Genomic DNA, 24,955 nt, shown 5'->3' with positions numbered 1-24,955 from the left:
TAGTTCTAAAAATCTTTAAAGTGTATCAATGACATGAGGATAAAGCAAAATATACTAGGGACCCAGAGAGGTAAACAAAATGCTGAAACTGGATTTTATTTTTAGGAAATTTGACATACCCCAATGAATTTGAGTTTCTCCTTCCATTGTCTTGCAGGGGAAGGACACAAGAGACAAATTTCAAGGCCTACCCAAAGTGGGAAGTCTAACAGAAAACTCTCTCCCCTCATAAAACAAGAGTCACAATAAGTTAAATATCATTGAAAAAGCAAACCAGAAACGATACCCTCCAGGTGGCTGCAAGTAAAATAGATTATTTCAAACATTTTCTCTGTGTAGAAGAGAAAAATAATCTTCACTGAGAATTCATAACCCACAGGTTGACCCTCACTTGTAGTTTAAAATATATGAGATAAAGATGAAGAGAAAATTAATTATCTGAAAGAAAAATGCCTCAAAACACAATGCAAAAATGTACCATAAAGAGACAAAGACATGAGAAATACAAAAGAGAGATTAGGAGGCATGGAGGTCAAAATCAGAAGCTCTAGCTGACACCTAATCAGGGTTTTCTGTAAAGAATGGAATGAAGGGATATAGGACAGAGACTATTTGACAATGGGTGATAAATTTCCAGGAATGATGCACGGTACCAATCCACAGATTCAAGAACCCCAAGCAGGAAAAATAAAAAGCAATCCTCCCTTAGACGTTTTGTGGTGAAGCTGAAAAATATCAAAGAAAAGGAAAGATACTACAAGTAGCCAGAGAAAAGATTACCTTCAAGGGATTAACATTTAGAAAGATAGATGGCTGCTCAATAACAACAATGGAAGGTAGAAGTCAGTGATGACATCTTCCATTCACTAAGTGAAAATACCTTATATAGAGGAGGGCAAAAGAAAGACATTTTCAGATAAGTAAAAACGAAAAGAGTTTGTTACCAATAACTTAAAGAAGGGTATGCTAGATAGAAGAAAAGTAATCACAGGTGGAAGGACTGAGATAGAAGAAGGAATTGTAACAATAAAGAGGGGGAAGGAATGGGGCTAAATCTAAATAAATATTTGCTACATATAAGAATTTAAAATTTTGGGGAAATGTTTAAAAAGATAAATTTCAGGGAAGCTTGGGTGGCTCAGTCAGTTAAGCGTCCAACTTCAGCTCAGGCCATGATCTCAGGGCTCATGGGTTTGAGCCCTGCATCGGGCTCTGAACTGTCAGCACTCTGAGCTCTCAGAGCTGTGCTGACAGCTCAGAGCCTGGAGCCTGCTTTGGATTCTGTGTCTCCCTCTCTCTCTGCCCCTCCCCTCATGCTCTGTCTCTCAAAAATGCATAAATGTTAAAAAAATTAAAAAAAAATTTAATGTTTGTTTATTTTTGACAGAGAGAGAGACAGAGCATGAGTAGGGGAAGGGAAGAGAGAGAAGGAGACACAGAATCCAAAGCAGGCTCCAGACTCTGAGCTGTCAGCACAGAGCACAATGCGGGGCTCAAACTCACAGACTGTGAGATCATGACCTGAGCCAAAGTCGGACGCTCAACCGACTGAGCCACCTAGGCTCCCCTAAAAAAATTTTTTAAAGATAAATTTCATGGCAATAATAGCATATGTTACAAATTGTGTGACTGAAGTTAAGGTATTCTAATGTTCTCAATTATTTGGGAGAAGAATAAATATATTTGTTTACTTTAGATTTTGATCACTTACATATGCAAGCTTAAACATTCAGAGTAATAACACAAAGAATGGAAATGGAGTGTATAATTTCCAAACTCTACTAGGGGGAAATGTAATGAGAAAAAAAAGTCAATCTAAAAGAACATAAAAATGGAGAAAAAATGAAACATAAGAAAACCAGGACATATAGAAAGCAAATAATAATCCAAAAATATCTGTTGTGACAAAAAATAGAAAAGACCAAATCCTTTAGTTTAAAGATTGTCAGATAATTGTTTTCATATTAACTGTATACCAAGGAACTTCCTAAAACATAATATACAAATATAGAAAGTAAAAGAAATGAAAGAAGATATATTAAGCAAGTAAAAATAAAAAAAATAATAATTAGCTGGGAAATTTCTATTAATATTGCATAATTGAGATTTTTACTAGAGCTAGGGAGAATCTTTACTGAATAATAAAAGTTTCAATTCATGAGAGAGAAATAATATTTCCAAATATGTGTGTTTCTAAGAGCCAAATTTCACAATACATAAAGAAAAACTTGACAGAGTACAAGATGAACTAAATTCATTTCAATAAAGACTCAGACACATCTTTCTAATGAATTGGTAGAACAACAGAATTAATTGATCTCTTGCACCTAACAACTGTAATTCAAGTTTCATGGAAATTTTCAGAAAAATTGACCACATGTTGGGACTAGAAGTAAATCTTAACAACCACGTCTTATACTAAATACAACCTTATTAAGTTGGCCACTGGGAAGAACTGGCCACATGTAGGTAAGCTTGTTCCAGAGAGGATTTTCAACTCTGGAATGTTTCCACTGGCCCGGTTTATTAGTCCCTTCGTGTTTTATGGCCCACCTAAAACAAAATAAGAGACAAAAAGGAATTTAGTAAGATTAAATATGATTTTAAAATATTTATTGAGTACTTCTTACTATGTACTAGGCAAAGTTCAGTTTGAATTAACAACCCAAATCTGATCATTTGCTGTGTACAAGAGACATACAAAAAAGCCATTTTAAAATGAAAGAATATTTTTTTTTTAAATAAGGAAACATTGGCAGTGTTATAACTGACAGTGGAATTTGAAGAAAAGTCAAAGTAAATAACCATTTTATAATAGCAATGACATAAATAACAAAATAATACTGACAGAAAAAATCAAGCAAAGCTTTCTAGAGACATTCAAAGAGAAACTGACATAAACACAATTATTGTGAGAGACATCATTACAAGACCAACAGATTATAAACCACCAGGAAAGTTTTTCTAGAGTAACACATAAGGACATGAAATATCTGACTGATAAAACCAATAAATGTTAAGTATGACCATTTGTTTATATACATTGTAGCCTACCAAGCAAAATTGAGAAGAACTAATAAATATTCAAGTCAATTATTTTAATATATATATAAAATTGTCCCACGGAAAATACATGAAAGGAAATAATATTTAAATAGAAATAAAAATAGAAATAAATAAATTAAAAAACAGAACATCAGTAGAATGATTCAAAAAAAAGTTTTTGAAATAAAAGTAAAATAGCAAATCTCTTGCAAATAAAACTAGATTAATATAATACAATCCAAACAGGAAAACTGAGCTAAATATTTAGCATAGAAAGGGCTTAAAGAATATATTATGCATGTGTAGTTTAATAAACGCAAAAATTCTGATGAAATAAATAAAATTAAAAAAAAAACTCATAGACTTGAAACAGAAAATACAGAGCATGCTCTTGCTTGCATAACTCCACAGGTCATGGAACAGATCATTTTCATGCTATATAAAATATTTTAAATCATAAAGATAGAGAAAACTAGTTCATTTATTCCACGAAGGAGAGATAAGCTTCATAATAAAGTCCACCACTGGTAATTAAGAAGTAATACAGCAATTTTACTTAAAGAGGTAAAATTTCTAAATCAATATTAGCCAATAAAATTTAACACTATGGCAAGAGAATAATCACTATAGCTAAGTCATACCGAGTCTAGAAATAAAATGATGGACATTTATTAAAATAACAAATCACTGATTAATGAATGAGAATACAAGAAGCAGCCCATCACCTACACTTTTTGAGTACATGTGATGGTCATCTGAGCTTAAAAGTTTTCTGAAATAGCCCGTCCCCATCAGAACCAACTGCAGTACTCAATCTTATGTTCAAGGGCCCAGATTTCCCATAAGATTGATGGAAATTCTTGGGGCCTGATGGTGAGGGGTGGGGTGGCAGGAAAGACCTGTTCCTTACCAACATGGAACCAGGTGGAACCAAGTTGAAGGCTCTTAGAAGCCAGGGCATATAGCCCCTGTGTTATATTTCTCAGTGAAATCATATGTTTTAGTTTGATGCCCCCAGAATGTTAGCTACATACAATAAATACCCAACCACTTGAAATGAAGTCTAAGGGGAAACGGAAAGCTCATTCTTTTAGACAACATATTTGAACTATAGGAAAATGAGTAACATCGGAAGGTAGTAAACTCCTGCTGTTGCTGGTGAAAATGACAGGAACACATAATTAGTTCACATCGATTTTTATTTTTCTGAATACCTGGCAATCTCCTAAAGATCAGCTTCTATTGAAAATCTCTCTAGGGGAGCCAGGGTGGCTCAGTCAGATAAGCATCTGACTCTTGGCTTTGACTCAGGTCATGATATCACAATTCCTGAGAACCGGTCTCTCTCTCCCTCTCTCTCTCTGCCCCTTCCCTGCTTGTGCTCTCTCTCTCTCTCTCTCTCAAAATAAATAAATAAACTTTAAAATAAAAATAAAAAACAAATTTTGATTCTTATGCTAAAGGAAAACTAAATTATCTGGAGGTGTGTGTGGAAGCTCTCTTTCTTGCTCCTCGTCACCACTTCCAGACTACTGTTCTTGCATCCTCCTCCAAAGGTCTTTGCTTTGAAGCACATTCCAATAGACCAGAGCACTTATTATCCTTCCTTTTTGCATTCATATCAGTTCCTCTGTACCCTTCCTGCTCATTTATTAAAGATTTTACCATCCTGGATTGCTTTTGTTCTTTCCCCCTCTGTTCTGGTAATCATTCAACATCTTTTAAATATCTAAGTAGACAATCCCCCCTGGCCTCTCAGTGCCTCCAATAATCTTAACTCCATCTCACATCAGCTACCCTTCCCATGGATACAGCCTTAAACTGGTCATTACAAATAACAGTACCACTGCTAAAATTTTAAGTGCAAGAAGCCCACCTTCTCACCACCATCTCCATTTTCTCTAGTTCACATATTTAAGTAGCCCACTCTAACAATTCTTTACTCTACCAAATGTTCCAAACCATTTTTTCTATCACCTTGTCACATTCCATACCTCCCTACCAAGTCCACTCTTCCCTCTATACTGAGCTAGAATTCATGATCCAGCATTACAGTCATGCTCTTGTCCTGACTCATTGCCCTACTCTTCCTTTTTTTGTACTCAAGTTTTAAAAAATAGAAACCAACCCTGGTCCAATTCTCTACATACTGAAAGCCTATACCTTAATAGTCGACAGTGGCTAGAGAAAACACATTAAAGATTCCATTCATGGAAACGCAATAGATCAACAGAGAACAATGAGAACGGGAGGTGGTATGGATATATTACAGAGTTTTGAGAATTTAAGAACTTTTTGGTTCTCACAATGATTGGAAGACATTGCTGTCATTTCACCTGGCAGGGGACCAAGAATACCAAATGTCCTTCAAAGTGTGGGAAAGTCCTACACAAAGAAAGTTTGTCCTGCATTCTACACTTGAAAATTTCCCTCCGAATGTTCATGTTAGATCAATATCTATTTATAAGTGCCTAAAACCAAACTACATTTTATAATAAAGTATTTTTGCTCGATTATAATACACATCAAATTTTCTAGAAATGAAACTCCCTCTAATATCTCAAAAAGGGAGGGGTGCCTGAGTGTCTCAGTCGGTTAAGCGTCCAACTCTTTGTTTTAGCTCAGGTCATGATCTCAGGGTTTCATGAATTTGAGCCTTGCATGGGGCTCCAGGCTGACACTGTGGGATTCTCTGTCTCTCTCGGTCTCTCTCTCTCTCTCTCTCTCTCTCTCTCTCTCTCTGCCTCTACCCAACTTGTGCTGTCTCTGTCTCTCTCAAAATAAATAAATAAACCTTTAAAAAAAATATCTCAAAGAGGGTAACTTTGATGCTTCATGTGTCATTTACTCGTTTGGAAAAATCCTATCACTAATGACACTAACATTCATGGCTTTTGAGTCACCAGTATAACACAACTGTATCATTTGGCATTTATAGTTCATACATTTAGCTAGTATTTGCATAGGAACAAGAATCTGCAAACTTAATCATGTTATCTAGTATCACTGTACTGAGAAATTATATTGAAATATATATTACTTTTATTTTTAAATTATTTTTCTTTTACTATAGTTATTGTTACTAGACAGGCATTTCTTTGGAAATTATATTGGTGCTTAGGTTATCTTAACTACAAATTGTATTTTGGGATAGTAAAATAATATTTTAGGATTACAAAATATTTGTTATACAAAGGGAGCATCAGATCCAATAGTGTTGACAAGCACTATTTTTAAATGTACAACCGCAAACCTCAAGTGGGTCCTTAGGACTTCTGGGGCATCCCACTGCCTTCCTCTAGCCCAATGACTCCAGGCCTCTGAGAAGCACACCATTTCCTTCTCATTAAACCTCCCACACTCTGTCATCCATTGCTCAGGGCTGTTGGAGATCTTATTTCACTGACAAAACACAAGTGTTCAAAAGAGACCTTCTTCACCTTCCCATCAGCAAATCTTCCAGACTCCCTCCCTCTAGACTAGCTAGAGTGGAGCTGTTTGGCTCTAGTGTAAGGCCAAAACTTTGGCCTGTGGCCTAGGTCCTTATCCTCTCTCATCTAGGACTTTGTTTCTGCCTAATTTTCCTGCCCTCTGGGTCATTCCATATGCATAATATCTGCCAGGTCTGACATAGAAAAAAATAAAAAGAAACAAAGGAAGGAAGGAAGGAAGGAAGGAAGGAAGGAAGGAAGGAAGGAAAGAAAGAAAGAAAGAAAGAAAGAAAGAAAGAAAGAAAGAAAGAAAGAAAAGAACCTTCTCTACACCCCACAACCACCTTCAGTTATTGCCTTACTTCATTGTGTTCCTTTATAGAAAATTCCTTAAAAGACTCATTTCCTCTTCTCTTCTTTTCTCTTAGACCAATTCCAGTTAGATTTTCATCTCTGAAACCCCAATAAAACTGCCCATTAGGATTTTCACATTACAAAAGGCAAAAGTCATTTCTGAAGATACACCTGAACAGCAATGTCTAACAAATGGTCATTTTTCCCTGAAAACACTTTCTTCACTTGACTTGATTTCCCTTAACTTCCATGAAATCACATTCTCTTGGTTTTCTCCTATATTAGTAGCCAAATTGTTAGTCTCCTCTTCCTTGCCAGAGGGTGGGCAATAAGGGTTTGCTACATCAATGGAGTTTTTAGATGTCCATTAGTCTGATATATGTAGGGATATTCCTCTAAGATAAATGTTAATTTGTTGCATTTTGTACCTCTTACTACAGCAACAACAACAAAAGACACAGCACTAATGGGTTCTTGTGGGTTTTAGAAACATCATGTACCACACTTGAAAAATACTGCTCTGATCCTTTTACCAGATAACCCAGAAGGCTGTCAATTTCAACAGGCGTCCACAGCACGACAGGAATCTGAAGCAGGTCCAAGTGGTAGTACAAGCCTCCCTGTCACCTGGATGTTACAACCTGGTACATTCAGTGGCTTTGGAGATATCTGAAGTGGTGAGGATGCTGTATTAAATCTCTGGTAAGCCCAATACTCTTATTACAGGTAAACTCTGGCATTCTGGAGTAAGATAGATCATACTCTGCAATAGGAGCCAACTCTGTTTTTAAAAAGCAATCCCTGATGTACTGGAAAGCTTTCTTCAAGACTGAGAACAGGAGCATGTATCATTATTTCCCTCCATCCCTGCCACGCTCTCATTTTCCTTCCACTTTGCTGACCTAGGATGGCACTTCCTAATAAAACCTTAGCATATAGAAATGCTGCCCCAGACAGCATTGTTTTCGAGGAGACTAGAATGAAAACTCCAAAGGAAGGCGTAGGGAGAGGCAATTTAAATATTTAGCCAGCCATACTCTTGGGTCAGGTATCTATTCATAAAAGAGTCTAAACTGAATTTAAACAATATCTTGGCAAAGGGGTTGGGACAGGACTTAATCTGCAAGTGTGAGGATTCAAAAATAAAACTTCAACCATAATATACAATATGCTTATAATTTACAGAAGCATACTTGTATGACTGTATGGGTAGAAACTTATTTTTTAGTTTAATTCTAAGGTTTTTTCAAGGAAAAACATTCAGCCTTCTGGTTGCAGTTCCTATATAACTTCAGCCCAACAAAGTGTCTTTAAAAGGAGCTGATCAAGTTCAACTTACATTATTAATAAACATTCGCATAGAGCAAAGGCCATTAGATTTCAGAGTTCCAGCACAGTATGAGTTTTTATGTAAAAGCAATAGACATCTTAATATTCTGTCTTATAAATGAAGAGCTGACAGACCCTTAACTGTAATGGCACCAGCAGGCCCAGCCGTAATGACTGTACAAGTGCATAACATAAATCAGAACTTTACAGCATTGTTATGGACCCAGAATCTTAATTCCTGAAAGCCTACACTAGGTGGAGACAGTGATTCGTGCAATGCTTGCAAGCAGCCTTTTTCTGGCCCCTGAAGAATTTATCTCTATTTAATATTTTCCCTTCTTCTCTTTAGTGTAAAAAAGGGTATTCTTGAACAATTAGGTGTTTTTAATAGAAAAATTATATAAAACAAAACATCTCAGGCTTTGGAAGCCCTACTTGAAAACACACACCTATATACACACCCTACAAGACAGCCAAATAAGGTTCAAAAGCAGGTTTATTTAGTTAAAATAGTGTCTGTATTAACCATGACTTTCCATTAAAGATAAAAAGTCTATTTATGAAACTTAATGAGCATCTACCCCCATGGATAGGAGTATGACCAAAGTTAAAATATCCTCCTGGATTTAACTGAGCCTAAAAGATAAAAAATCAGAATCATTCAGCATTTCAGTTGACCCATACCTCCTCCCTCAAAAACTAGGTCCAGGATTGATCATATCAATTCAGTCTGATTAATTGACTCATACACAGAATGCTCTAGTCAATTAATGTTATAAAGAAATGGGAAACAAAAACACTTTAGATAATATTTTTGGAGTTCAGCACCTTTGATGGAACTTCAGTGTTGTGGCAGGCTATGAGAAATTGTGCAAGACTGTATGCACTGTGATAGAAAGGTATTATTTTATACTCTTAGAAATTAATAGTAAAATAAAAACAAACCTAAAATGTGTTGCAGTTGAAGAGCAAATTGTCTTTTTCATATTCTATCAGGACACTATTATGTTGTTTCCAACAATGTAATAAACATAATAAGAAAATATGATACAGTATATATTTTGGATCTGATAGAGTAAATTGTAAATACTCTGGCAAATTCTAACTCTAAGCAACAGTGTCTAAGAAACATACATGTGAAAACTATCAGATTCACACCCTGCAACCATCAGAGAAACACTTTAACTCTTTGCTTTGGGTGAGGACCTATTTATTTCTTTAACAGGTCACTTTTCAGCTTTTAAGGTCATCTAAGCCACAGATTAGACCACTTAGAATGCATCCATAATTAATTTAAAATTGCATGGTTCCTCAGAAACAACAAATGGCACACTATTTGTATAAAACTCTCATATATTTCATACACTGATTTTGATAGAAATCAGTTTGTAAGACTAGCTTTAAGTACCCCATGTCTGAAAAAAAACGGATGTGAGAAAGAAATGAGTAGATTGTAAATAATACTATTAATAACAACAACTACTACTACCTACTTTGATGGGATTTAATAATAGCACAACAGATTCTCATGGATTTGAACTGTTTTTGAAGCTTTGTATCATTCTAGTCCTCTAGACAGGGAAGAAATCATTTAAAATCAGAACCATGCACAAAAGCTAATCATTTTAAACACTGTATAAGGGTTAAAAGATTAGATACATGCATGGAAACTTGAAGCCATCAAATATCACACTCTAGTCTTATACCAGTACCACTGCATGAAATATTTTAGGCTACATCTATTTTGCAATTTGCACTGAATATTAAAGGTAAATTTAGTAGTTTATATAAATATTTTGGAGATTTAAATTTTAAGTAACTTTACCTGAACAGAAACAGGGCACCGACGATTGGAGTATCATTAATTTACAAGACAAAATGTATAAAAATCAAGAAAATTTGCATATTAAACATTATTTTATTTTATGTCTGGAATATTTTGTACAAACTAATAAGTACAGTTGGAATTTGTTCATCTGTGTTATATATTCTTATTTACCCCATCTCTTTACATTATTTTAATAACTAGCAAATTAGTTAAGACAGAGATTGGATTTTAATGGCAGTGAGGGGCTAAGAAGGAGAACTTTATGCTCATGGCTCTATCTTGCATAACTAGGAATGTCTAAGAATGAGAAATTGGTCTAGAAATTACACTGAAAGTAATACTAATTTCATAAAAATTTCCATAATTTTGTATTCTTCTCAGTTGAATATAATTAATTAATTAAGCCCTTTAACACAATCCAAAGTTATTTTTTTAAGATCAACAATGAAACATGGTGGAAACCCATAGTACAGTAACGGTAATTGCCAGCAATATGTATGTATTTAACGTATAAATGTAAATGGATATACAAATGGATATAAACCCAAATCTGACATCTCTTGTAATTTTGCTTTTAAAATAAGTCTTTGACCTGAGCTATTTTGTTTTGTTTTTCTAGTTGGTTGAGCTTCCTGGTTATTTAGATTCTGGATACATAGAAGTAATCTATATTCAGCACTAAAAACCTATCATTATCTCCCATACTCAGAGAGTTTCATACTTGTGTAAAAGCAAAGCTCTCTTAGCAACTACAGTAAAATCTCTATCAAGTACAAGATTTGTAAACAAATAAAAAAAATCCATTCTTCCTTCAACAATACTTGCTTACAGTGGAACCCCGTGTGATCTCTGCATTCCTGAATCTGTTTCATTTGTCTCTGATCTGGGCCTGATAGGTTAGCTTTGGTACCTCAGCTCTTTGGGGGATAAGCTTTCTGAAGTTCTTGCTTTGATTTTTGTGCAAATAAGACAAACGAATAACTGTCTGTTGAGTGCCTGCTCTTTCTCCCCAGCTCTATGCCAGGCACTATAAGGAATCTAAAAGAAGTTAGAGAGGGCTTCTGCCCTCAGAAAAGGTGCTGCATTTTAGGATGAAGCAAAAATTATATCTGCTGAAGTTTCTGAAAACAATACAATATGTAATAAAAAATGGCACTCTCAATAGAAACTACAACAGTTACAACTAATGTAAAGAAAATAAAATGAGCTTTATGTTATGGAAAGAAACTGTGGGGGGGGGGAGGGGAGGAAATCCTTAAAGGAGGCATGCATTTTAAATACATGAAACTCCCATGAGTTTGGAACAGTGAAGGAGAAGAAAACAGATGCCATTTCAAAAAATGGAGAAAGAATACAATTTTTGGTGTTATAGAATAACTACAAAATATATGATACTTTGAGTAAAAACACAGAGTTTTGGCTAGAAGAGAGTAATTTATATCTACAGCTTTTCATTTCCCTGCCCTTGTTATGTCTAGCCAACTCTTTTGCTGAACGTATTTCACCATGTACAACTCCTGATTGCCTCTGTTTTTCCATATCAGAAAGAAATAGTTATCCTCCAAATAATTCTCCTTTCCTTCAGTAGTAATTGATTTTTGGACAGGCACATGGCTGCCTAGCTACAAGATTTGCTTGCATTTAAGTGTAGCCAGGTAGCAAAGTTCTAGCCAAATGAGCTGTGAGTGGGTATGGCTCCTTTCTTTTCTCCATCCCTCTGGCTGGAAGATGGCAAAGGCTGGAACAGCCACTTTAGACTCCTCGGTAGAGGCCACATGATAAGAATGGAGGGCTGCCTACCAGCCCTGTAGTTCCCCCTGTCTATAAACAACCACGCAAAGAGAAATGAGCCTCTGTATATGCCTAAAAGATTTGGAGTCTGTTTGTCACAGCAGTTTGGTGTACATGTTTTCTAGTATAACTTAGTCATTTCTATTGTTCTAGTCTTTTACTTTTTCCTGTTCTTTCTCTCAAACATTTACTGCTTTCTCTGCTGTTTACCTCTAAGGAACTTTTATGGGTTAAGGGTTGCTGCTACCACTGATAACTCACCTCTTTTCTAATTCTCATTGCTGCCTTCTTCAGCTCCCATCCTTTCCTTTCCTTTCTTTAATGTCCACCCACTGGTTTATCTAACAGTAGTTTCTCTGATTCTTTAAGGAATGCTTTTAAAGGCAGTGAGTGATAGCTCTTCAGCAATGTTAGCATTATAATGATGGACCCCAGTTGCCTGGTCTAAGGGTGATACAGTATGGCCTCCCAGGGAATTGTGGGATGGACTTTAGTGATCACTACATCACTACTCAGAAATTACAGTCATGAGAAGTGAGTAATAGCTTTTCATAAGAATTTCCTCTTCAGATATATTTTTCCAAATAGCTTTTAAGGTCTAGATATTGTCTATTGTGAATCACATTTTAGTTCTATATCAAACAAAGATCCTGAAAAACAGAAGAACCAGTAACTTAGAGGGAAAGAAGAAAACAGTCGAGGATCCAAATGGAAAAAGTCAGGAACAGTTATCCAGAAAAAAAAAAATGATGATATATGAGAGCACTGGGGAAAAAAAGAATATCAATAGGAAGCCCACAAATCTAATCAAATAACAACACGGATCTTTTGCCTAAAGTTGGTTTGGGAGCACCATCCAACACATTTCCACATTTATTCTGCTGGGTGCCAGGCATCCAGGAACTAACACATTTCTACCCCTGAGGAGTCCCAGTGGGTGGAAGATGGAACAATGGAACAAACAACAGACATACAAAGTGACCAGGGCAATCAATCATAGGGGTTGATCATAGAGAATCACTGAGTATCCTTGAGGGGAGTGTAGTGTGTGGAGTGGAGGAGGTCAGTGTGGAGGAAATAGGAAGTTGATTTTCCAGGACTCAGAGACTGGCCAATAGGACATTCTCTGCCCACTTATTTATGAATGAATGAGCTAACCTGGACTATATTTAAAAATCTAGGGGCGCCTGGGTGGCTCAGTCAGTTAAGCATCTGACTCTTGATTTCAGCTCAGGTTATGACCCCAGGGTCATGGGATTCTCTCTGCCGCCCCCTCTTCCCACTCATGCATGCGCGCGCGCGCGCGCTCTCTCTCTCTCTAAATAAACCTTAAAAATAAATAAAAATAAAAATCTAGCTGGTGAATTCTAAGGTCCCAATTTCCATATACTGATACTCAAAATTCTTGAATTCTTAAATCTATAATGAGAGAATATAAATAAATATTCAAGATTTCTCTTACATATAAGTACAGTAAGAGATAACTTGCATAATATGATTTGGCAGATAACAGAATGGCCCCCTACTGAAAACCATTTCTCAAAACTAGATCCTGAAATTCCATCATTACCATATAATTTCTTTATGTTCAAGTTAATATTTACTTGTTTGGCCAAGGCCTTTGCAAGATTTGCAAAACAAAAAGTCAGTACATTAAGATCTGTGGTAGGCTGAATAAAGACAACCATGTCCAAATCCCTGAAACATGAAAATGCTACTTTATAAGGCAAAAACAGGCTTTGCAGATGTGATTAAGGATTTTGAGATGGAAAGATTATCCCGATTTACCTGAATGGGCCCTGAATGTAATCACCAGTGTTTTTACAAGAGGCAGAGAAAAATTTGATTCTACAGAAGAGGAGAAGACAACATAACCATGGAGGAAGGAGAGATTGGAGTGATAAGGCCACAAACCAAGGAATGTCAGCAGCTACCAGAAACTAGGCTGGGCAAAGAATGGATTGTTCCCATAGAGCCCTGATAACACCATTGTGTTAATTTGTTTGTGGCAATTTGTTACAGCAGGCACAGAAAATTAGTACATAATCTTCAAAATAAGTTACAAAGATCAACATTAATTGTTTCTGTTTTCTAGAATAAGTATGTGAGTTGAGATTTTACAATTTATACTGGTGTATTCCTCTCCATGTAGTCTTTTCTACCGTAGACTTTGTGAGGGTGGTTTTCATTCATTACTTTTCATTAAAAAGATATAAAATTATAATCAAACTACATATAAAACTTTATATCCTGCATTTTTTGTCCTGCTATGCTTTAAACTAACTTATAACATTTACATTATATTTTTCATTATCTTCATGTTTTTCATAATTATCATTCTTAGTAACTACACAAAAGTTCATCAAAACTAAACCTTAGATTTCATAGCCAATTCCTTACTATTAAGTGTTTAGGTTGTTTGTAATTTTTACAATTATATGAAACACTGAAATAGATACATCTGTTCATAAAGCTTTTTCTCCTTCAATATTTAGGATTCCTTCTTTCTACAAGACTTTTAGAAATATAACAGCTAAGTCAAAGAACATCAACATTTAAAATTCTTGATGCATATTGCCATATTGTTTTCTAAAGGAGTAGAGTCAATTGGAATTATTTTTTGTAAAATAAGTCATTAAGTCAATATCTATGGTTTGGGCCATAGTGTTTATAATTACTTAACCTGGGGCACCAGGCTTACTCAATCAGAAGAGCCTGTAACTCTTGATCTTGTGGATTGTGAGTTTTAGCCCCATGTTGGGTATAGAGATTATTTAAATAAATAAATAAACTTTGTAAAATAAAATAAAACAAAGTAAAATAAAACAAAACAAAATAAAATAAAATAAAATAATAAAATAACTCTGATTTGAGAAGTGACCAAAATAAAAAGTAGTTCTCTGTTATATAGGCATCCACATCAATCATGAGTAGTCTACGTATTCTGGCATGGATCACAAGGCTTAGTGTGACCTTCTCACTACATTAGACCTTTTTAACAAGATTCACCTAAGACATAACTAACAACAATTTAATTTTCTATTCATTTACTAAGCTACAAGGTTTGTGAGGACTAGGATCCTGCCCATTATGTGCATGGCTTTCAGAATCTGACATAGTATCTCAAAATGTGAGACACTAAATAATATTTCCTATAAGAAGAGAAGAGTAAAGGTTAGAGGGGAGTTATCTAGTTCGAATTCAAAGGGTCTAAATTTAGAGTTCCTCTATATTTATAGGTGATTAATTCCTTATGATCTTTAAAATACAAGCATAATCATCAAGCGCCTACATATACTACATATACATAACCCTGTGCTAAATTTTGTGAGTATTTAAAGAGAAGTATAAAAATGTAATGCTTGACCTTCCTATTTGGATGGACAGGATATACATGGTAAAATATGATTCTACACTGCTGTGCTGTCCCATATAGTAGCCACTAACCACATGTGGCTCTTTAAACATAATTTGAATGAACTGAAATTAAGTAAAATAAAAAATGTATTCATCAGGCATACCAACCACATTTGAAGAGCTCAATAGCACGACACTGCAATACAGCGTAAGACAAAGCAGTAAGATGTGAGAGGCAGATAGTTTGTCAGAAGTTGAGAATAGAGCGATATAAATGGGGGGACAACCAGTTTTAATTGATTCCCATGGGACAGAATAGTGCATGAGTTAAAGAAGAAAAGTAAAAACATTTTGTTTATAATTTAGAGAATGATTTAAGAAATAGATCAGGAACCTCTCTGCCCACATAAATGGCCTCAATTGACTAAATGGGTCTCTAATGACCACTGTATATCTAAAAAGTTAATCATCTACGGGATACCTTCACTCAAGATTCCCATTCTCACAATTTATTCTGTTTCCTAAGTGGCAAATGTTTAAATACTGAATCCTCAAATAAAATTGTGCAAAGAATCCCTTTGGCCAATGCTAGATATAAACTCAACTGAGGCCCTCTTTCCTTCTCTGACTCTTTCCCCTTTTCTTTCAACTCCATTACTGTGATTGTGGTAAGACCATGGCATGGCCTCTATGTTTTGGGATCAGGCTTGTGGCACCCCACAGGTCATCATGGAGAAGCACTTGACTCTCAAGCACTTTATTTTCTTTTAATGTTTATTTATTTTTGAAACAGAAGAGAGAGCACGAGCAGGGGAAGGGCAGAGAGAGAGGGAGACACAGAATCTGAAGCAGGATCCAAGCTCTGGTCTGTCGGCACAGAGCCCAATGTGGGGCTTGGACTCACGGGCTGCGAGATCATGACCTAAGCTGAAGTCAGAACTGTAACCAACTGAGCCACCCAGGCGCCCTGACTCTCAAGCACTTTAATGTCATGTTACCCTCCAAATGAGGCCATAAAGAAAGTATTAAAATCAGGTAGATATTGATCAGTAGGATTAGGTGACCCATCCAGATATATTCAAATAACTGATGAGAATCCATAAATCCTGCATTTCTGCACTACTTAAAGGTATGGTGAAAACTGAGTTTATGATGAGGGAAGCTTCAATGCATCTCACCAACTCCTTTTTTTTTTCTTTCTAAGATATTTATTTATTTATTTATTTATTTATTTATTTATTTATAGCATGCAGGGGAGGGGCAGAGGAAGAAGGAGACAGAGAATCTTAAGCAGGTTCCACACCAATTGTGGAGCTCGATCTCAGGAATTGTGAGATCATGACCTAAACCGAAATCAAGAGTCAATCACTTAACTGTCTGAGCTACCCGGTGCCATTCCAATATTTTATTTAATTTCAAGTTAGTTAACATACAGAGTAGTATTGGTTTTAGGAGAATTTAGTAATCCATCACTTACATATAACACCCAGTGCTCACCACAAGTGCCCTCCTTAATGCCCATCACCCATTTAGCTCATCCTCCCACCCACCTCCCTGCCAGCAACCTTCAATTTGTTCTCTATAGTTAAGAATCTCTTATGGTTTGCCTCCCTCTCTGTTTTTATTTTATTTTATTCCTCCTTCCCTTCTCCTATGTTCATATTTTTTCTTTAAATTCCACATATGTGAGTGAAATCATATGGTATTTGTCTTCCTCTGGCTGACTTTTTTCACTTAGCATAATACACTCTAGTTCCATCCACATCTTTGCAAATGGCAAGTTTTCATTCTTTTTGATGGCTAATAACATTCCATTGTGTATATATATATATATATATATATATGTACACACACACACACCACATCTTCTTTATCCATTTATCAGTCGGTGGATATTTGGGCTCTTTATATAATTTGGCTGTTGTTGATAGTGCTGCTATAAACATTGGGGTGCATGTGCCCCTTCAAATCAGCATTTTGGTATCATTTGGATAAATACTTAGTAGTGCAATTGCTGGGTCATAGGGGAGTTCCATCTTTAACTTTCTGAGGAATTTCCACACTGTTTTCCAGAGTGGCTGCACTAGTTTGCGTTCCCACAAACAGCACAAGAGGGTTCCACTTTCTCCGCATCCTCACCATCTGTTGTTTCCTGAATTGTTAGTTTTAACCAATCTGACAGGTGTGAGGTGGTATCTCGTTGTGGTTTTGATTTGTATTTCCCTGATGATGAGTGATGTTGAGCATCTTTTCATGTATCTGTTAGTTATTTGTATGTTTTCTTTGGAGAAGCATCTGTTCATGTCTTCTGCTGATTTCTTAAGTGGATTATCATTATTTTTGGGGGGGAGGAGGGTTGAGTTTGATAAATTCTTTATAGAATTTGGATAGTAGCCCTTTATCTGATATGTCATTTGCAAGTATCTTCTCCCATTCTGTCTGTTGCCTTTTAGTTTTGTTGATTGTTTCCTTTGCTCTGCAAGAGCTTTTCATCTTGATGAAGTCCCAACAGCTCATTTTTACTTTTGTTTCCTTTGCTTTGGCAGATGTGTCTAGTAAGAAGTTGCTGCGGCTAAGGTCAAAGAGGTTGCTGCTTTGTGTTCTCCTCTAGGATTTTGATGGTTTCCTGTCTTATGTTTAGGTCTTTCATCCATTTTGAATTTACTTTTGTGTATGGTGTAAGACAGTGGTCCAGTTTCATTCTTGTGCATGTTGCTGTCCAGTTTTCCCAACACCATTTGTTGAAGAGATCGTTTTCCATTGGATACTCTTTCCTGCTTTGTTGAAAATTAGTTGACTATATAGTTGTGGGTCCATTTCTGGGCTCTCTATTCTGTTCCATTCATCTATGTGTCTGTTTTTGTGCCAGTATCATACTGCCCTGATGATTACAGCTTTGTAATATAGCTTGAAGTCTGGAATTGTGATGCCTCCTGTTTTGCTTTTCCTTTTCCACATTACTTTGGCTATTCAGGGTCTATTCTGGTTCCATACAAATTTTAGATTGTTTGTTCCAGCTCTGTGAAAAATGCTGTTGTTATTTTGATGGGGATTGCATTGAATGTGTAGATAGCTTTGGGTAGTATCAACATTTTAATAATAGTTGTTCTTCCAATCCATTAGCATGGGATGTTTTTACATTTCTTAGTGTCTTCTTCAATTTCTTTCATATGTGTTCTATAGTTTTCAGTGTACAGATCTTTTACCCCTTTGGTTAAGTTCACTCCTAGGTATCTTATGGTTTTTGGTGCAGTTGTAAATGGGATCGATTCCTTGATTTCATTTTCTACTGCTTCATCATTGGTGTATAGAAAGGCAACAGATATCTGTACATTGATTTTATATCCTGTGACTTTGCTGAATTCACCTATCAGTTCTAGTAATTTTTTGGTGGAGTCTTTCCATTTTTCTACATAAAGTATCATGTCATTTGCAAAGAGTGAAAGTTTGACTTCTTCCTTACTGATTTGGATGCCTTTTATTTCTTTTTGTTGTCTGATTGCTGAGGCCAGGATCTCCAATACTATATTGAACAACAGTGGTGCAGTGGACATCCCTGTTGTGTTCCTGACCTTGGGGGAAAAGCTCTCAGTTTTCCCCACTGAGGGTGATACTAGCTGTGGGTCTTTCATATATGACCTTTATGATTCACCAACTACTTCATAATGTTTTCTTTCTCATTACTGTGACCAAGGGCACAGGCTTTAGGTCTAGATGATTCTTTCCAGGCTTTAGGTCCAAATGATTCTTCTCTTGGATCTGAGAGGAACATATGGACTATTTCATCTAGCCTATTATTTCTTAATGAGGGGAAGGAGGTCCAGTAAGACCTATTCAGCTTGTACAAATCATAAGTCTTAAGAAGAACTCACAGAAAACTCAGATTCCTACAGCTCAGTGAATCACATGAACAACACAGGAAAATACCCTTTAGATATATTGAGCTTTGAATGCCGAGGAAATAACCTGGTTTGTGCTACAATTTTAACAATTCATTTCAAGTGTGACTGTCATTAAGAAGGCACCAAGTAAGTCTGTTGAGTAAACTGTTAAAATCAGGATGTAAGATGGATGTACCTTTGTTCTATCACAGCAAAACTGAGAATTTTGTTCTGAGACACAGAAGAAATAGCAAGTTCTCATTGTCTCTGAGCTTCTCTAAAGGGTCCTTTGTATTTTTCTTCTAATGCAGTGATTTATACAAAGGAAACTCTAAACAAATACACAGTGAACAATCTTACATCAGCCACAGCATGATGCCATGGGAAGCATAAAATTTAGTGTATAAGAAATGATGTCTATTTCTACTAGACATAAGGATGTTGTCTGTTTTGTTTCAGTGCAACCCAGTGCTTAGACCAGAATCTGGTACAGAGTGTGCACTGAATAAACATTTGTAGAATTCAGTACCACTGAAGACCACTGCAGTCTTGGGCAACCAAGGGCTTCTGCGCTGGGCCTCACTTTTTCCCTTTTCCTGCTTCTCTCAGTTGGTGAAGAGTCCGTGGAGCCAAGAGGAGGTGCCCACCTGGGGCCTCTGTGTCTCCTCCCCACTTCTAGCCCATTCTCTGAGACCACAAGGTTCCCTGGCCAAAAGCCTCAAACTTGCTTCCAGGGCGAGGAACAACCTCCTCCTTCATTCTATCCTAAAAGCAGATCATGCTGCTGGTGTGCAGTGACTAGTACTGAAAGCGTCCAAAGGATAGTTCTGTGTGGGTGGGACAAAGAATGGACATGTGCTTTCATCCTAATCCTGCACATTTTAGAGGAGACTTGATTGAATAAGTGAGTGGATGTATGGATGGATAAATGAATGAAAGTAATGCTCTTACATGAACCACTATGTACCAGGGAGGGGCACCTGGGTGGCTCCGTCGGTTGAATGTCTGACTTCAGCTCAGGTCATGATCTCATGATTTGTGAGTTTGAGCCCCACATCAGGCTCTCTGCTGTCAAGTGTGAAGCTTGCTTTGGATCCTCTGTCCCCTTCACTTTCTGTACCTCCCCTGCTCATGCTCTCTTTCTCTCAAAAATAAACATTTAAGAAAATAAATAAAATATACCAGGGAAAGAGAAAAGAATGGGGCACTTAGGCTTTCCCAAATATTCTAATAATGACCAATTCTGTTAAGTTGGACAAGGACTGCTTTTATTGTTTTTAATGATCCATATCAACATTCTCCAGAAAAATGGTGAACGTTCATGAGATATCTTGAAGTTGCCAAAGAAAGCTGTTCTTTTTTTAGTCTGAAAATGACATAAAATGTAGATTTTTGAAATAAAGTCCTTAATGAAATTAAATTTTAAGATGTGTCAGTTAAAATGAAAATAGATTCAAGCTTCAGTTATAAGAAGAAAAATTTAAATTTGCAAAAAAAAAGCTTTTTTTTTTGCCAGGGCTCCACCTGGCACCAGACCTGGCACCTAGAGGTGCCCACCAGGCATTTGTCAGCAGAGCTGAGTGGAGGAAAACAAACATTTTGATGCCAGACCCCCGGGATTAAAACTTGGCTTCACCTCTGACTAGCTGGGTGACCTTGGGCATGTCACTCTTGGGATAACAAGATACCTATTTCAGGGAGTTGTTACGAAGATGCAACACATCATTTTTGTAAAAGAATAGAAGGGTGTCTGGCTCTTGGCACTCTGGAAGGGCTGACTTCCAGTGTTAAATGTTAAGTTATTGTTAAATGGCATTAAATGATGTGTGGCCCATAGTGTTAGCTGTTCTTTCCATATACCAAATTATATTTAATCTCAAAAAAAAGGCATGGTCTCTAAGTGTTGGTCAATTTCAATTTCCCGTTCTCTAAGCTATGTAGGAAGCACCTCTGGTAATAACAGTAGATTTCAACCACTTCAAAATATTTTTAGCATGTTGCCATGATCGACTTTAGTTAAAGTAACATTAATTCAATGGGAGTTTTGTAAGTCAGCAGGTGGAAAGGCTGTGTTTTAACTTTGCTTTCCCCGGCTAATGAAGCTGTGTTCAATGTTTCAATCATTTAAAATCTATGCTAAAGTTATAGAATAATAAGGAGGAACCTAACCTCCATCTGTACTAGAATGCTGTGTGGAAACCGCACACTGAGAATGCCAAAGCAGCTGGGACATAGTAGCCAAGGAGAGCTATATAGGAACAAAGATACATGGATCATAGAAACTGTAAAGATAATAATAGCCATGCCTGTCACCCACCTTTTAGAGTGAAAAATGACATCACTCATAACTGTTTTTATTTTTAAAAATTTTAGGATTTTACTGTTTTCCTTAAAATAGCTAAACATGAATTCTGAACCTTGAATATTCACATAAATTACATGTGTGAAAACACATGCACATAATGGCACACTAAGGGCAGTCCAAAGGATTTCCATTTTGGGGGTCTCACAAAGAGTTTCTGACTATTTTCCCCGGTATTGCTGTTGTTTTTCTTAAAGCATCTTTTGTTAAGAAGACACTTTGCAACCTCTTCAACAGTGAGTTAAAGTTACACACCACTGAACAAAAATCTTCAAATTTTAACATTACAATTTTAATGGGATGTGTGACTATATTATCAGAAGTGTCAGCAACACAATGAAATTAAGTTAATATACAATATCCACTAAACTTCATAACATTGCCTCCTTTTCACACAAATCAGACTGATGTGAAAGATAAGCAGTTGTTTGAAAATTAATACCAACATTCTTTTGTTTCATTTTATGCAGCTTTAAAGACCAAAGGAGTCTTAGGAATTAATTGCAGGCTTCTAATAAACACAATGATGTAATGACGTATTTAACATTACTGTTTTTTGTTTGATTCCAAATAAATTGTAGATTTTTTCTGGTGTGATACTAAAACAATTACCATTTTGCAAAAAGGATAATTAATCTGCAATTTTTTCACATTAGATCATATATCTCTAAAGAGTGCCCATGGATTTGATAGTCTTCAGCTGCTGTGTATTTATTTTTCATTTTTTCTACTGATGTACCGCCCCATCAGTGCTGACATTTAAATGAGTGAGTATTCAACACAAATGTGATCATTTGTACAGCATCCAATGCGGCCCCATACTGAGATGATTGCTTCTGGGAGCCATCCACGGGTTCTCAAATAGGGGGAAAAAGCCAGGCAAAATTTTATCAATTTACATTTTTCTGTGATTAATTTTTATGCAAATAAGGGCCCGACCGTGCTCCCATCTCACCTGAATCATCCGGATCATCAAAGACAAATTGAGCATCACTTATTTAAAAAATAGGCTTTAAACTACTCTACAGCTGTGTTGGAAAATGCTAAGAGCAGGGCATGAACTTCTCTAATGTAACAGGAATAGATAAGAAAATGCCTTTTATGTGCATTTTGTACACAATGCCATAAACATGGAACTTAACAAAACCCTCCCCCCCAAAAAAAAATTGCCTTTGCAATTTTGAATATTCTCTGGCCTTTGTAAACACTCAGCAATGGGAATGACAGTATATGAAGCAACATTTCCCCAATTTCTGGATGCATAATCAGAAGTGTTTCCCATTAAGTGAAATCTACTGACCAATACATGTCTTTGCCAACGTTCTACTGCTTCTGGATGAAAGTGTCTAATAAATAGAGTAAATATATAGGAGAAACAAAATGCTACAAAATTAAATGACATATCTTAATTGGTGGTTGGGGATTTACACTGTATTATGTTGCATAAAACTGACACACCACTTTTAGATCAAATCTATACAATCTATTTCTAAATTCACCAGACTTCCACTAAAATAACAGAATTATTTAGTTTGCATTTGGGATCCATGAAAAATTATAAAAATCACACTGGATTTTTTCAAATAAGAATATTCCTCAGATTTATGAGCTACAAGTAAGTGTTTTTCCATGATATCTGGAATCAAGTTAACAGTGCAATTCATATAAAGAAATCGTCACAGCTTACAAATGCCACCTCAGCAGTAACTAAGTTCAATTTGTTATGTTTTAGGAAAAGCTATATTTTCTCACATGGTGTCTTTTAAAAGTGTGCTTAGAGTTTTATATACATGACTCAGTTATCAAAATCTTCCCAGATGTCTCCCTTTCTCTCACTCATGAAAATAATCGCCAGAGCAGAAATAAATTGTTGACAATTCTCTGAGAATGGAAACAGACCACAGGGGGTAAAAATCTGGTTATCTGAATGGGCGATATAATCGAAGGTTCAGCTAAGCTAAGGGAATTTCAACATAAACAATGCTCTTATTTCCAAGAACGGATTCTCCTTTATATACAATAGTGGAGGAATGCCAATCCTTTCCTTACTGCTGTGAGGAAAGTGCCGGACAGGAACAAGATTAGAATCTTAAAAGCTGTCCTGGGGAGCTAAATTACTGTGCAGTGTACAGGTGAGGAGGTAAAAAGAGCAAAAATAAATGGAGTTTATTCCATGGTTTTTAGAGTTTATTTCATGAAGACAGAAATAAAGATATCTAAATCCATAGTTACAGTCACTCCATGTGAAACAGCTCCGTGTGTGTGTGTGTGTGTGTGTGTGTGTGTGTGTGCGTGTGTGTGTGTTTGAGCTTGTGTTTGTATGGAACCATGTGACTTGGCCTCCTCTCTTTCTAATCAACAAAAATATGCCATTCAACACCATTTCCCACAAAAAAAGATTCCTGTTTATATTCCCACTGTCTTCCTTCAAAAATAACTGGGAAAAGACAGGTGTTTCTCTCACAAAAATTCACTAATTTGATCCTGGTGAGCAATTGTTGAGAAGTAGGAGGATAATCAGATTCATACAACTGTTGGTGTGCACACACACATCCATCTAGCCTGCTCTTCAGGTGAGTCGGTTTCGACCAGCCAGCCAGAACATCATCTGCTGTGATTCGATTAGAAGTTGAAGCAATTCATAACCTGGACATTTCATATTCCCAAACAAAGGTGGGCATGAAGCAACTTTCAGTCCCCAAGGATTTACAAACTCTACCCTGACTTTAAGCAGCAGCTGCTTGGTTGAAAGCAGGTCAGCTGGCAACCACACAGCTGTTTTTTTAAAGTCCAGGATAGTTGCCAGTGTAATGTGAAAACCAGGCTGTCTCTCACAGAAGTAAATTGGCACCTCCCAAATGACAGGGGGAACTGCTTCCTCATGTGTCAACTGAGTACATTTAGGGACAATGGGACAAGGGACTGGGTAAGGAGAAAACCTTTAGGGATGACAACTCATCAACTTAAGGAAGAAATAATGTTGGTTCTAAAGGGAGCAGGGCTCCTGGGGAGTATTGCAGGGCCTCACAAGCATACATTTAACCTTGGCCACAATCTTTTTCATAGAAATCAGACGACCCCTCCTTCCATCTGAACAGTCATTCTAAGGAGTGATAATCGGTACAAGGAAGAGGACACTGATGTCTTCATTTAAATGAAAAGTGCAACTTCCAGATTCTGCTTCCCAAACCTCAAAACTTCAGCACAGGAAAAAATCACATCACATCTTGGCCAAAAATTATGAATCTTATAGATCTTAGGGTAAGAGACTCTAGAAGGAGAGTCAGAAATTAAATAGAAAACTTCATTACATGTGAACATGTACAGGAGAATGCATTCTGGATCTGAAAATTAAATTCCCCCCAGAATGATTATTGCCTTTTTATTATAGAAATGATAAGATAATCACAGCAAAACATGAAAAGTATGCAAGTTTCTTTTTTCCCATTTATGGAGTACCTATTTATGCTAGGTTTTTTTAATTAAAATATAATTTACATAGAGTACTGTGCAAATCGTATATGTATGATATACTTATACGTATATGACTTTTTACACATTAGACAGCTATGTAGAA

At 36.3% G+C, this 24,955-nt stretch overlaps 1 protein-coding gene across 4 annotated transcripts in view; it reads right to left on the bottom strand.

Moving 5' to 3' along the window:
* DCDC1 (doublecortin domain containing 1) overlaps window positions 1-24,955 on the bottom strand; it is a 486,403-nt gene that overhangs the window by 89,786 nt on the left and 371,662 nt on the right. For all 4 annotated transcript variants that reach the window (XM_053203333.1, XM_053203334.1, XM_053203331.1 and 1 more), the window contains one exon: window positions 2,430-2,553. In XM_053203333.1, coding sequence (XP_053059308.1) covers window positions 2,430-2,553 — 124 coding nt within the window. The remainder of the gene's footprint in view (window positions 1-2,429; window positions 2,554-24,955) is intronic.

This window comes from Acinonyx jubatus, chromosome D1 (assembly GCF_027475565.1).
Source record: "Acinonyx jubatus isolate Ajub_Pintada_27869175 chromosome D1, VMU_Ajub_asm_v1.0, whole genome shotgun sequence".
Taxonomy (NCBI): domain Eukaryota; kingdom Metazoa; phylum Chordata; class Mammalia; order Carnivora; family Felidae; genus Acinonyx; species Acinonyx jubatus.
The sequence above is the reverse complement of the archived record's forward strand: the minus strand, read 5'-3'. Positions and strand labels throughout refer to the sequence as shown.